The sequence below is a fragment of the Onychostruthus taczanowskii genome, unplaced genomic scaffold, assembly GCF_017590055.1.
Source record: "Onychostruthus taczanowskii isolate IOZ18803 unplaced genomic scaffold, ASM1759005v1 scaffold35, whole genome shotgun sequence".
In the NCBI taxonomy this organism is placed as follows: Eukaryota; Metazoa; Chordata; class Aves; order Passeriformes; family Passeridae; genus Onychostruthus; species Onychostruthus taczanowskii.
Window position 1 is genome coordinate 8,007,582 of NW_024500905.1, and position 14,170 is coordinate 8,021,751.

A 14,170-nucleotide genomic window follows, 5' to 3' on the forward strand; every position below is an offset into this window, starting at 1 on the left:
CGCCGGGCTTCCCCATTGTCTGCCCGCGGGCGGAGGGCTGCGCTGCCCGCACGCCCCCCACCCTCGCCTTTGTGTGCTCCGGCCGGCGGCGGGGCGGCGCGGCGCCCTCCGTGATGCGCGCTGCGGGGCGGCGCGGGGTCCGCGCCGCTCGGTGAGAGGCGGGGAGGGACCCAGCCCGTGCCCCGGAGGCTTTTCGCTTGCAGCAGCCGGAGACGGGGACTATGGACTGAGCGCATCGCTGTACCATGGAGTCGGGCATCCGCTTGAGCACGCTCTGCCTTCTCCTCTGCCTGGGGCCAGGTAGGCGGATGCTGGACCCGCCGGGAGAGTACCCGGGAGCGGGGCCGGCGGAGCTTCGCAGCGGCGATGCTCTGGCCCTTGGGCAGCCGCAGGTGCGGAGAGCGGCGGAGGTGCTGCGGGGGCGCTCGGGAAGTTGCGGTGTCGGCGGGTGGGTGACGGCACTTTCTGGTCAGTTTCAGGCTTTGGCGTGGACCCCTCGCTGCAGATCGACGTGCTGTCCGAGCTACAGCTGGGAGGCTCCACGGAGGGCGTGCGCCAGGTGCCGGGGCTGCACAACGGGAGCAAAGCCTTCCTCTTCACAGGTACGGCCGCCCCGGCCCCGCAGCTCCGGCCGCGGCCGTCGGGCTCCGGCGCCGCACTCGGGGCGCGTCTCCCCAGGTCCCCCCACCGCAAGAGGTTTGCTTGCTTTGAGACCTCGGGATCCCGTACCTTCCCTTCCTGCTCGATTTTCTTCCACTCTTCTTTACCGCCCCACTCCCATTATTTCATAATTTTTTTTCCTCTCACCCCATTTTTTTTCTTTGACTGGTAGACGCTTAATTAAAGTACAGCAGGAACGGGGATGGCAGATGGCATGTTTTGTGAGTCGTGGGGCGCGGTGATGAATAATAGCACCACCCACTCTACTGCTTTACTTGGGAAACGCTAAACATATCCCAGTTCCAGTTAAGCAAAACCTCAATGAAAGTTTTATGTGAGTCGAGCAAAATGTTGAAATGAAGTGCCCCGAAGGAGGGAGGCAGACGGCTTGAAATAAGACCAGCCTTTTTTTTGCCAAAGAAAAGTGGCCTTTTGGTGCTTCTGAGAAACAATGAATGAGTTTTGGTCTCTTTTAGTGCTTGTGATTGTTTCTTTGTTTGTAGTGGGAATAGAAATAAAATAGTAGTCTTGTCTCTTCCAAAAATACATTTAGGAGTTTTGTTAGAGGTTATTAAAAATTATTATACTTTCTTATATTGTAATTCATAAAATACTGTAAAATAACTCTCAATACCTTGTTGAATATATTGGCATTGCTTACATTCCATACACTTGCTCATTGTCAGTGTGTTTTTAAATTGCACTTTAATAACATACTGATATGTTAAATGAAGCTGGAATCAACAATATTTTTAGGAAAAAAAACTCCAAGTCTATCTTAATGCAAAAAAAAAAAAAAAGCTGAAAACTGGCCCTTAGAAGCAAGTCTCTTCTCTGAAAGATTAAATGCTCCTTATAATCTATGACTAAGCATAATACGGAATGTGGCTCAACATCTGAGGAAAAACAAGCAAATCTTCACCTCAGCTTGCACTTTCAAGATAGGGGAACTTCATTGTTGGTGTCTTGTGTCATGCCAGGAGTGTAGCTTGGATCCGAACAGATTTCTAGTGCAACAGGCAAGAGGCTGTGTTTCACATACAGAAGAGTTATGATCCAAGGGAGATAGGATCTGGAAAGAGAATTTTTTTCATGTTTGCATTAATGAGATAATTTATCAGAAAGCTAATAGTTGCCAAAGGCTTTTTTTTATTTATTTTTTTTAAGTGACCTCTCTAGCGGTGTTCTTCCCTGGAACTGCCAGCATGTGTCACTATGGACATGAATGTGGAGACACATGGGCATATGCGCTAAGAAACACTGGCACATGCTGGCTTTAAATGTCTGTGATGTGAACATTGTGGCTGCAGAGCAGAGACCTCTGTGAAGGGGGTGACTGCTTAGCATGTTAATACATTTGTGTGCCAGTGGGATTGGTGTCGTGTCCTAAAACAGGTGTAATTTTTAAGGCATGGTTCTGAGTTGAAGCCCCATTGTGCTATAGTGAGGGAGTGGGGGAAAGTTAAACCTCACTTTGTCTTCAGTGGTAGCAGGATTTGAGGTTTGGAAGAATAAGACTTGCTGGCATATTTTCCCAGTGTCAGGACACTGGGAAATATTACTGGGTTACTAAAGAATTACTTTTTTTCAAGTTTTGCCCTCATTCTTTGCAATTGCAAGTGTACATAGTTCCCAAATGGGTTAGCAGTTTATTTGTAACAAAAGAAGACAGGAGTTTTAAATTTTCCCAGAAGTCTTTTTATTTTGTTGAGAACAGTTGGAGGAATAACAAGGATGAAAACACTTGTTTCTAAATGGTGGTTGAAGTCACTCAGTGTCCCTTAGGAAGTCTTTAATGCCCTGCAGGACTGGAGATAATTTTCCCTGCTACTGCATAAGATGACTACTGATTTGCTTATGGTAAATGGAGTCCTTACTGAGCAGAGAGATTTTAATTTTTGAGCTTGCATTTAGAAATAGAGAAATTTCCTTCCTTGATCAGACCACTGGGTCCACTTAGTAATTTTTGTTCTGCTCTTAGAACTCACACTTTAGGAACATTGCTGCAATGTGTACCTTTTAATGTATGTATTTGAAGTATGTGAATTTCAAATACGTGTGTGTGTTGCTTTGAAATTTGGTTTGTCTGTGTGTATTTTTCCTTATTCCAGCTGAAGCCTTAGTCCTAGACAGAAAAGATTTTGTGAGAATGATGTAAGTTACTTTAAATGATCTGTGAACTTAGTCTGGAAGCTCTGACTTGTGATCCATCCTTTGCCTCTTGGTTTCTTCAGATAGCAAATCTTTTCTTGTATCATATACGTATTTACAACACTTTAGTATGTTGCATTTTTGATAGACCTCATTTTCAACTGATGTAAAGCCATAAGCTTAAACCATTGAGACGTCCTAAATGCTGTTCTGTTTTAGAAGGAAATTATGAATGTGGCATGTTGAACTGCCAACAGGTAATAGACAATTAAAGATGTATGATAGGAAAATTATATATAGTTAAAGCAGAATAGTCTCTTCAGTTTCTAGGCAAAAAATCAGTTTTGACTGCTTAATTAGATGTAGCATCAATTTTCAATATAGAGGTTTAGCATCTGATTGGCTGTTCTGGCAAATTCTCCCTTGTGTAAGTGACTTTTCAAAAGTACTTGTATTTCTAGGTCATGTAAGACAGTAATCAGTTACTGCTTAAACGTAGTTTTAGTCTGCCACTGTCCAGTCCAGATAATTTAGATTATGCTAATACAGTCTTGTGTCACGCCGTGATTTAGAAATAATGTTAGCCATTTGAAATCTGCTGTTACTTGGACTTTTTTTGTGTGTGTGTGTACTTGACTTCAGCAGATTTAGGTGCTGGATTCTAAAGCTTTTTAGGTGTCTGGTGCTCCTTGGTTGTCATGAATGGTAGCAACAGAATGCCACTGTAATCTGTGTCTGGTTAGCTGCAGGGACTTCTTTTTCTGGAAATGTGAGTTGCAAAGTAATTGTAAAATGTTCCAGTGTTGCTTGTGAGAAGATACAATTATTAATAGAAAACAGGAGGAAGCCTTCAAAAATGTTAGTGTTGCTGCATGTGAACATCTGCCAGCACTTTCTAGCCAACAGCAGATATTATTATGTCAAAATATGTTGAGAAGAAAATTACTCCTCTGCTGGTCAGAGCAGCAGAACAGAAGTCAGAATATCTATGTCACTAATGTCTCTCTGTTGGCAACTGTTTATGTAAGTCAGTGAAATTTTCAACACCTTTGTTCCTCCCTTTGCCAAACAGGGATGACACTTGGGTAAAGCCCAAACCAGATGGGTGGACTGAAGTGTAATTAATGTAGTTAAAAACAGCTTTTGGAGAAATACACATTGTCATTCTTATAGTTCTTTTTTGTAAGGAGACTGCATTAATATGATTTGAGGAGATAGGTGAAGATGAAAGTCAAATGTAGCTATTTTCCTATGCAAATGTGGAAATTGTATTGCTTCAAGAGCGCTTGTTGCATATGTAACCTCAGGGGACTTTGAAGAAGCAGACAAAACCACAACAACAGAGGCTGAAGGATGAGGAGGGTTTTGGATGACTGGCTCCAGTCTGTGCTAGGAGATATAACATGAAACTCAGGCAAGGTTCCAGTGAAGCTAGATATTTCAAGTGGCAGTAGGAAATAGTATTCTGAGGTGTGGTAATCTAAAGAAGGGCTGCAAGAGTAACTTGGTCTCTGGCATTTCACTAGGCAATAACATTTTGTCACCCTCCTTTTGAATTCTGCATTATTTGTACTTTATAGATAGAGTATTTCAGTAGTCTTTCTGGGTCTCTTGTTGAGAGCAGATACTGTTCATCAGACTGTTTTTGTCCAAACAGTAGGTGTGTGTGTGGTAGTGATAGAGACACCTTCCAACTGCCTCCAGCACCAATGGAGAGTGGTGGAAGGTACACTGTAAACCAAGGGATGAGGGGCAACACAAATGAAAGCCAGGTGATGTGTAAGGACAGTATATGCCCATCAAAGGGTGTATATTCTCTTCAAAGGATAGGCTAAAAGGTGGACAGAAGAGTGCAGTCAGATGGTTACAAACACAGAAACATGCATTTAAGGAAAAGATAAAAAGGACATGTCAGTCATGAAAATGAGAGAGCTTATGTATCTGGATGTAGAATTTGAAATTTATTCAGAGGAGGGATGATTTTAGAGGCAAAATATGGTATAGTCTGATGGGGATTGAGATGTGCTATGAAACACCAGAAAATAATTTAATCTGTCAGTGGGATGAATGAAAGGACTCAGCAGTGCTGTTGTTTGAAGTGGTGCTGGCTGGCACAAAATGCTGGCAGAAAAAAAAAAAACAACACCCCTAAAGCAGGCTTCTTGGTATAAGTGATGTGTTATCTGTTGTTGTATGACTGGATTATTAGTGTGCTATTTTAAAATACTAGCAAGAAAATATTACTCTATCTTATATCCCTTTGTAAAGTTCATCCTGTTTTGTTTCGTGATGTCATCTCTGGACACTTACTAAATAAGGAAGCTAAAAAAGCCTTAAAAGCAGAGATGAGTAAACTTTTTGTCACAGAAATAGGATTTACTTTGCCTATGCACTTCACAACACACACTGTTTTTCCTTGCCACCTGTCATTGAAACAGTGGGCAGGTGCTTTCTCCAGGTTCCAGCTGAGCCTGCTGAAAATATTACTGTTCCCAGCTGCTCATCACTGCCCAGAAGCTAGATGTTACTGTCCCCACAACTCTTCCAAAGCAAGAGATTATACGAGTGTTCCCATGTCTGCTGATGGCAAAATCAGCCAGCTTCAGGACCAAACCTGGCTGACTGCAGTGACATGGATTACAGCCCCTTTCTGTAAAATCCCCTTTCTCCAGCTGCATCCATCTCCCAGAGGAGAGGTAACAGACAGGTGGGAATGAGGATCTTAATGTTGCCAACTGTCTCAGCTGACTGCAAAGTGAATACTTATCTGCAGGTTTTTTTTGTCTTGCATGTTTTCACTCAGAAGAACTGAATCCTCAAAATGTGGGACCTCCATTGTAGAAATCATCTGTAGATAACAGAAGTTTTCATCAAAGTTGAATTTCAGTAGGCACTGGCATGTTTTTTGATGTTAGAAATGCCTAATGTAAGCAATTGCTCTGTGACAGTGTGGTAGCCAGAATGGTTTTGGTGTGTCTGGAATGACAGCATAAGCTTTCCCTTTGCTGCCTTTCACTTCTGGAACTTTCTAAAGTCACCTCTGCACCTGTGCAAACAGTAACCATTGTGGTAGGGCACTGCCAGGATTGTGATTAATGCTGCTGGGGAGCCTGGCTGGGTGCTGAAGGAGAGCAGGAGAGCCCTGACAAGCTGGGCTGCCTTTGCTGGTGTAGCTGCTCCTCTGAGACATACCCTTGCTCCAGAGGAACTTAGTATTCAGCAACCTCTTCTAGGAAGTGTCTGCTGCTTGAAGACCCCACCCAAAAAAAGGAGATGGCATATAAGGATCCTGCATCAGTTTTCCATCCCAAACCATGGATTTTAATGCATGGAGAACTATGATGCACTTGCCCCTACAGAATATTCATGAATATGCCCAGAACTGGAGATTGTGTTGCTTGCTAACTGGTTGTGCTGGTTTATCTGTAAAATAAAGGAGAAAAAGTTATGGAAGAAAGACTTAAATATCTTGAGCTTCTGATTGATGCTTGTAATCGTATAGCAGAGGATAGGGCTGAGAAATGGAAAGTGAATGGAAACCTAAAGTACAGCAGATACAGAAAATGAGAGAAGAAAAGCTTGTAATCCCTGAATGTAGTCATTAGTGCAGAGTTGACACATTATGTTAAGGACTGACATATAACTTGGCCTGTGGCAACTGGGGATTGCAACTGTCTTATGCTGAAAGTTTCTAATAAATATTGTCATTGAGAGTGTGTATTAGGCATTAGTATCACAGAAGTATAAGTGTTAAGCAACAAAGTTGTTTTAAGTTCAGCTCTAAAAATTGTCATTATTCATTCCAAGGAAAGTATTTTACACAAAATGTTATTTTGCTGTCCTTTTTGTTTGTTTGTTTGTTTTGTTTTCTTTTGATTTTCTGCAGTGGGCTTTTTCTGGGGAGGGAAAGGTAATAAGCTCAGAGATTAAATATTCACTTTAAAGCCTTTAGGGTTGTTTTTTTTTTTTTTTTTTTATTTTTTTGTTGTCTGTTGCTTGTAGCAATTTTTTTTGGTTGTTGTTGTTTTGTTTGACTGTTTGTTTTTGGGTTTTTTTCCCGATTTTTTTTTTTTTTCTTCCTACTCCTACTCTCTTTTCATGTGTCTTGATATGGGCTCTTGTCACCTTTCAGTCTGTTAAATTCCAGCATGACTTTGGTGGCTTTGCCTGGGCTTGGTAGGACAGCTAACATCTCCAGTCTCTGATACTTCAGCCTTTGGAGTGAATTAATACCTGCATTTATTTATCAGCAGGGTGTGACTCAATTTAAAGCAATGTTGTGTTTTACTGTGTTCTAGTGGACTTGAGCCTGTGCTTTCCACAGCCAGGTTGTACTGAAATCCCTGGGGGTCTGTTTTCTACTGGGACAATGATGAATCTCTAAATTTTTTTTTAATCAGTGTCTGGTTGTTCATGTTAATGCAAATAACCGTGTATTGTTTATACATTCAGTACTGCCCCAAACAATTCATACTGACTAACAGCAGACAGAATTGCATTTGCTTCTTCGAGCCTTTACAATGAGGACTCTTCTAGAATATTGCAAACTCAAAATCCTTGTTGGGGCTTGTATTATCTCAAGGCTCCAGCTGGCATTTTTGTTGGAAAGCTGAAGGTGAGTGTAATGTATGGCTCGTAGGACAGGCAGGTATGAAAGGGGAATACATTACAACAGTGTCCGTGTGGGGGTGTGGGGCAGAGCCCTGGTTGGTGCCGTGAGAAGGGCCCTGATGGTTGGAGGAGTGGGGCCAAAGAGCCTCTCTCCATGTTGATATCCCTGTCAAGAGCAGGCAGGTGCAGATGGCTGCTCACCTGGCAGCCTCTCCTGGCAGTGTGGCAGGGGGCAGCGGTGTTGGCTGAAGTTAAAAGATGTGATGTTGACAGCAGGCCGCTTGTGTCCTGTGTGCCACAGAGAATGCAGCACATGTGCCCTGAGAGGGAGGACAGTGACCCTTCTAGGTAGCTGTCAAGTGCATCTTTCCATATTGCTGGGGGAGGATTGCATTAGCAAGAGGAAGTGATGGAGGAAAATGAGGTCTTGCTACCCTTATGTAATTACTTTTGCTGTGGCATAGTTCTGTAGTCACAAAGTGTGCTTGAGACTTGCTAGGTTAATCTTTCTCTTTTTTTATGGTTTCTTCCCCCACTGCAGCATGGCTCATTCTTGAGTGAGATACCACAAAGGACAGCAGCATTTCCTACACATCCCTTTTGGATCAATCACAATGTGTGTTTTCCCTCTACTTTTTGCTTATAAGATGTGGGAAATAGGTTTTCTACTCTCCCCTCCTCCCCAGCTTATGTTCTTCTAGTCTGTATCCTCCAGGGTATACAGGTGCTATCTTGGAAAAATAGTGCCAGGTATGGTTAACTTCACTGTTTCCACTAAGTCTTAAGGGATGTACAGCACTGAGCTCATAAGTAATTTAAAACCATTGGTAAGGGCTGGAAATTTTATATAGCTGTCATGGAAAACTGTAATTCTTTGTAGTGGCTCTTCCCTCTATTTCGTCCCATTTGGTTTTGTGCCAAGGTGCAGATCCACTGAGCAGCTGTATTCTCCTACCTATACTGCTAAGGTACAGCTGAATAAGGGGTGAAAAAGGATTTTTCACTGTTAGACTCTTTTTTTTTTTTCTGTCCATCTCTTTTTCCTAAATTCCCCTATATTTTGTCTCAATGTTTAAGAAATCCTATTTTTTTCCATCTTGGCATTGTCCAAATTATTTCCTCTCAGGAAAATCTGAGGAGAAATATAAAGGTGCTTTCTACTTATACTAAGTTTTAAAATTATTTTTGCCTGGACATGTTTTCCACAATAAACTCCTACTATGAATGCTCACTTAGGTACTTCAGATAGAAAAAAAATATTCTGTAGCCATTTTCAACATGGCAGAATTTCACATCAAAAAATTCTTATTATTTGTTAACGTTTTATTTGCTTTTGGTTTTTTTGGTGCCGGCTTTGTTGTTGGGGGTGTGTGTGATGCTGATGACTTCAGAGAGACGCACCAACTTAGAACTAAGTGACTTTCAGCTTGAGTCATCTCATGAGCAGCTGCTTGAAGTTTTGTGCTCTTGCAAGGTGCTAAAGCAATGGGAATGATCTAAAAGGACCAGCAGACAGAAAGAGGCTTCCAAAGATGCAATGTTCAAAAGGCTTTTAGCAGATTAACATATTTGCTGCAGCACCAAAATTGCTATGATAGACTGTAATGTTTCCAAAGGAGCCATTACAATCAATATTGCTAGCGATCCATAACTGAAAACTCTTTTAGTGGAATTTGAGTGGCTATTTCCTGCTCTGAAAACGTGGAGTATAATAATGAAAAGACCTCCAATTGTGGAGTTAGAGCAATGTTTATACTCTGTTAGAGCAATGTTTATACAATTTCCCTAGCATAAATGCTTATTTAAGTATAATTAGTTGGTGGTAACATCCATAGTGTTTATCCTAAATGTGAAGATGACATGCACCAGCCTTGACTCTGTCTGGATATCCGTCAGTCTCTAGATACAGCTGTGCAATGATCCAGAAGGGTTCCAAAGGATATTTTCTAATTTTGAGGTCAATAATCTGTGTTTTAATAACTCCCTAAGCATGCATTTGCATATTGTGCCCCAGCTGTTCCAAAGGCACTCTTAAGATTTTCTGTAACATTAAGTAATATGCCTTGAACTGGAAATAGTGCCTAGATTTGCTCAGCTCTCGTTCAAGGAAGAGGGTTGACTTGAGGAAAACCTTGTGTACCCTGTTCAGTGTTGCTCTTATTAAGAATCCTTGCACACACCATTAGCATAAGGAAAGCATATGGGAGTAAGAGATCTGGGAGGTTGAATTAAAAAAAAAATGATGTGTCTGGGTTATTGCATTCACTCTGGGTTTCTGCATTTCAGAAAAATATCAATGAATTGCAGGGACTGAAGAGAAAAACAGCAAACCTGATTATACAGTAACAAAAGGACTGGCTTAGTAAGAAAGCTTTTGAAAGAACCTGAGCATGTACAGCTTGTCCAAGAAATGACAAAAGTGTTGTATGATAAGTGTCTAGTATTAGAAGATTCTTAGCGGTTTAAAATGAAGGAATTATTTAGTATTCAAAGAGGGAGAGCTAAGAGTAATGTAATGATACTACAAATGGAGAGGATTTAAGATAAAAGGAGACTTTCACATTGAACTAGTTTAGATTGTGCAATAGCTGCTGAGAAGAAGTGGTGGAAATCTCCATACTTTTGATTTTTTTTAGAAGATAGCCTGAAATAAAATGTCTAGGAATGATTAGCTATGCTGTAATCACTGCACATAGTTGTTCAGGTAATAGGCTAAGGAATAGGTGGATGACCCTTTAAGTCCTTCTGCACTCTGGATAGTGGGAGTGTTGGTGAAATTGAGCAGATAGGGAGAGTTTTTCAAAGACACAAAGTGGCATCAAACACCTGGCACACAATTATCAAACCAGTGCCTTTGTGTTCTCCCGAAACTTGTTCTATGGTGCACTTGCATATATTTTGATGATGCTGGGCTAAAATAAGCCTACAAGAGCAAATTAGAGCCTGGAAATATTTTATAATTTTAACTCATTCAAGCTTATACACTGAGCATGAATTTAAACCTGTAGCTGATTCATCAGGGCTAGTGGGCACATTCACAGAAGGATGGACTCCGTTAATACCTGAATTAAATGAGAACTTCTGGAGAATCTGAACTCTGGTCTTTCCCAGCTTTCTTGAAATCTCTGGTAAAGCTTTGCTCAAGCCTTCCATGTATTTTCTACCTCTCTGTTCTGCTCACAGCTGAGTGGTGTATATGGTATTCTTTGATATCTCTCCTCTGACTTGTTCTTGTCTCTCCTTTTGAATATTCCCAGTTCAAAAACATCTCTTTCCTTTTTCTGGCATCAAAACAAATATCCTATGAGTAGAGATTTTTCCAAGTGTGCCACTATGGCTGGTGGTATTGGTGTCCTACCTCTACCGTCAGGTGTGGTCTCTCTGTCACTTCCTGTTTCTGTAGTGCTTGAATTCTCTTTACAGTTCAGTACAGTTCAGCCTTCTCCCCCATCTGCCACTCTTAGCTCAGTCTGCTGCTGAAGACCTGTGGCTAACAACAGATGTGTTGGACATGTCCATATTCAGATACAATTTTTTCCACTGGTGGCCTCCTTCCTCCTGCCCTGCTTGCTCTATTTTTGCTGTTAGGATACAGGTTTAAGTTTTCTGGTGCTTTTTATCTCTGTCAGTGGCTGTTGGCCATTCTCTTGTGTCAGAAGTTAATCTTTCCTGCAGACTGCATGGCTGTGGTCATCTGCAAAATGACCTCGTATTAATGTTTTCTTAAGCTCACCATTGTGTTGTGTGAAAAGAAATCAGCACTTAAATTCTTAACAGATAGACTTTTCATTAGCTGAAGGCAGTTAACACTAATGTGGGCAAAAACCAGTTATACCCTAGTAAGCCAGGGATGAAGGAAAACTATGAGGAGAGATCCAAATCCTCCAACAGGGAGAAACAGATTCTTCCTGGAGAAAAAAGGTAAACTTTCTAGGTCATCCACAAATGATTACAGTTGGGCTGGTTGATCTCAAGAGGTCCTTTCCAGCCTAAATGAATCTGTGAAACACAGGCGTGAGGAGTTAGGTCCTCAGAAACAGCATACTCGTTGCAACAAAAGGAGGTTTTGAGAGAAAATGACTGAGCAGAGAGCATGAGTAAGTCTTACTGACACTTGCACAGTGAGAACCAAGTGAGGGGGAGACGTGGTGTGTTGCTGAGAGGGTGTTGGATTGCCTACACCAAGCATGATCCTAATTCAGAGGTGCCGTGGTGGGTGCTGATCTTATACAGTCTGTCATTGTATGATAGTTCACCACTGGAATCTGATATATTTGGGAAATTGAGTTGTGTCATACCTTCAGAGAGAAGGGTAGGGCATGTGATGAAGCTTGATCTACATCTAGCATAATCTGCTTGCATGATTTATTATTGCCATTAAGTTTGTACTTTATTGTTTTTAATTGATTGGGCTTTGTTTACCTCTGGTAGCCTACTTTTCATTTGGGAAAGGCTGGCAACACTAGCTCCTTCTCCTCCTCCTGTCCTCCCCTTTTGCTATGAATTGAATAACTGTTAAAATCCTGGCCATGCTATACAATGAAAATAAAATCAGTCTTTTAGCAGTTCTCGTGTGTGTCATGCCCTTATTACAGTACTAGTAGGACTGGAAGGTGATGCATTGTTTTTCTTCTGCTCTTCAACATCCCAGTGTTAACAGCATTTCTTGGTGTGATATTTTTGTTTGTTGTTAGGTCAGTTTGACACAAAGTCCTCATGTGACAGTATGCAACCAAGCATAACTAGGTGCATATGCCACAGATGGCAGCTGCAAGGAAAACAAGGCAGGCTTGATTTTCTCCACAGGTTTCAAGGTGTTCTCAAAGCAGCTTCTAGAAAGCTGTTTTGTGCCTAAACAGAGTTTAGTTTTATATGTTTATATGAACATATGTATTTATAAAGCTACAGTAGCTGTAACCTTTTAAATATAGTTGGGACCTCCATTGAAATGAAGAAATAAAAGAAATCCCACTCTGTGCTACATCAGTGTCCTTGTTCAAACAGTAAGTTTTATAGTGGTATTGGCTGTGAAAAACATAAACAACATAATTCTAAGTAGCAGTACGTGATCCTACCTATGAAGGAGCACATACAAAGCATCTTCAAAACTTAAAAAGGGTTGAAGAATAGTGTTGGAGTATAGGCTAGGAAAAACTGCTAATCAAAAAAGCTATTGCATCTTATAAATTATAACCTGTAACCTATAAATCACCAGAAAGCATTACAATAGTAAATACATGGTGCAGCACACATTTTAATTTCCGAGGAGTGGAATTTCAGTAACAAGAAAAGTAGTCTTTTATCTTCATTATTTTGCTGTCATGTAATAGGTCCCCACTGAGTAGCACCTTCTCTCCTGGTGATAGTATCTAGCATGATGGCAGGTGCTGTGAAAAGGATAGTATTTTTGGTGTGCAAGCAACAGAAGTTTTCTGTATTATGAATGCCTTTAAAAATTCCTGATAGTACTTTTGTATGTGTGGTGCTTCCCTGTGTGTTGATCTATACATTTCTAAAATTCGCTTCAGAAATGTTCAGGAGAGCACATTCTCAATTTCTGTGGTAGTTTGATAGGAGCTACCAGTGTGGCAGGATCTGTATTGCTTGTTAGCAAATCAGCTGTTTCTGCCTCCTGTGCTGAGAATATAGACTTCTAATCTGGAGTCCTACATGTTCAAAGTTCAGCTTTGCCTGCAATTAGGTTTCTTATCCTGTCATTTGCAAAAGGTTTGAAAAATTGTCAGAAACATGCTATTCCAGATGCAGTCACCAGAACCTGTTCTATAACTGTTTATCTTTTATTGCCTTTTTGCCTACTCAGTCCAAAAGTCATGAAATCCTTGTTCATGGGCCTGACATTTTTGGAAGAGCATGCCTGACTTTTTGTGGTGCAGCTGGGCTGCTTTACATTACAGGAAATGATTCCCACTTGTAATCCTGGTGCAAATTCCCTCTTTGCTGAAGGGATAACAGCCCAAGGAAGGATGAAAGATATCTAAATGTGTTAGCATTGTGCTCTGGCAGGTTAAGACTGAGAGAGCTGTAGTACTGAATCCATTGCAGAACGATTCAGTCCCATCTGACTTGTCTTGGTTTCTAGAAGCAGCTGGTTGGTATATAAGCTCAGAGGTTTAACCCAGCCAATAGTATAATCACCCCTAAACCTGTTTTGTGTCATCTCTTGCAGAATGCTTCTAGGCATATTTCAATGGTAATATTGTCAGTTCATAGGGAATATGTATTATATTACTGCTGTTGTTTTCCACAGACCGTCATGGGTTTGCAAAGTCTATCCTGATTCAAGCCTAGCTGTCCAGGCTCTCATACCTTTCTCTCCTCTTGTCCCACAGTGGATTTGTTCTCAGCTGTGCCAAATGACTTTAAACATCAAAGTATGTAGCATATAGGTGAGCCAGTGTTTTGTCCAGGAGTGATATGATTACTGATTTTGAAGGACATAAGTATGAACAGCCAGTGTAATTGGGGAAAAATGTGTTAGAAACAGGTCTTCTAGTAGTCTTTTGTGTCAGTCCATTGTGAGTTGTGGGACTTTGCATATTGGTTTGAGCTGGAGGAAAGCCCTTGCTGGATGACACACCAAAGCTGTAGCTGACATTCAGAACAGAGGAAGCTACAAAGCAAAGACAGTTGGAACCTCCCCAAATGCTGCAAGAACAAACTGTGACATTTTCCCTCTTGTTTTTATTTGATTTAATGATTTGGCTTCAAGTCAGCTTTTGTTTCGATT

At 41.2% G+C, this 14,170-nt stretch overlaps 1 protein-coding gene across 1 annotated transcript in view; it reads left to right on the forward strand.

Moving 5' to 3' along the window:
* The first annotated feature begins 119 nt into the window (after positions 1-119).
* The window catches only part of LOC121339451 (protein NEL-like), a 35,050-nt gene continuing 20,999 nt past the window's right edge, over positions 120-14,170 (forward strand). The window contains exons 1-2 of the mRNA XM_041411224.1: positions 120-300; positions 480-602. Coding sequence (XP_041267158.1) covers positions 246-300; positions 480-602 — 178 coding nt within the window. The 5' untranslated portion in view covers positions 120-245. The remainder of the gene's footprint in view (positions 301-479; positions 603-14,170) is intronic.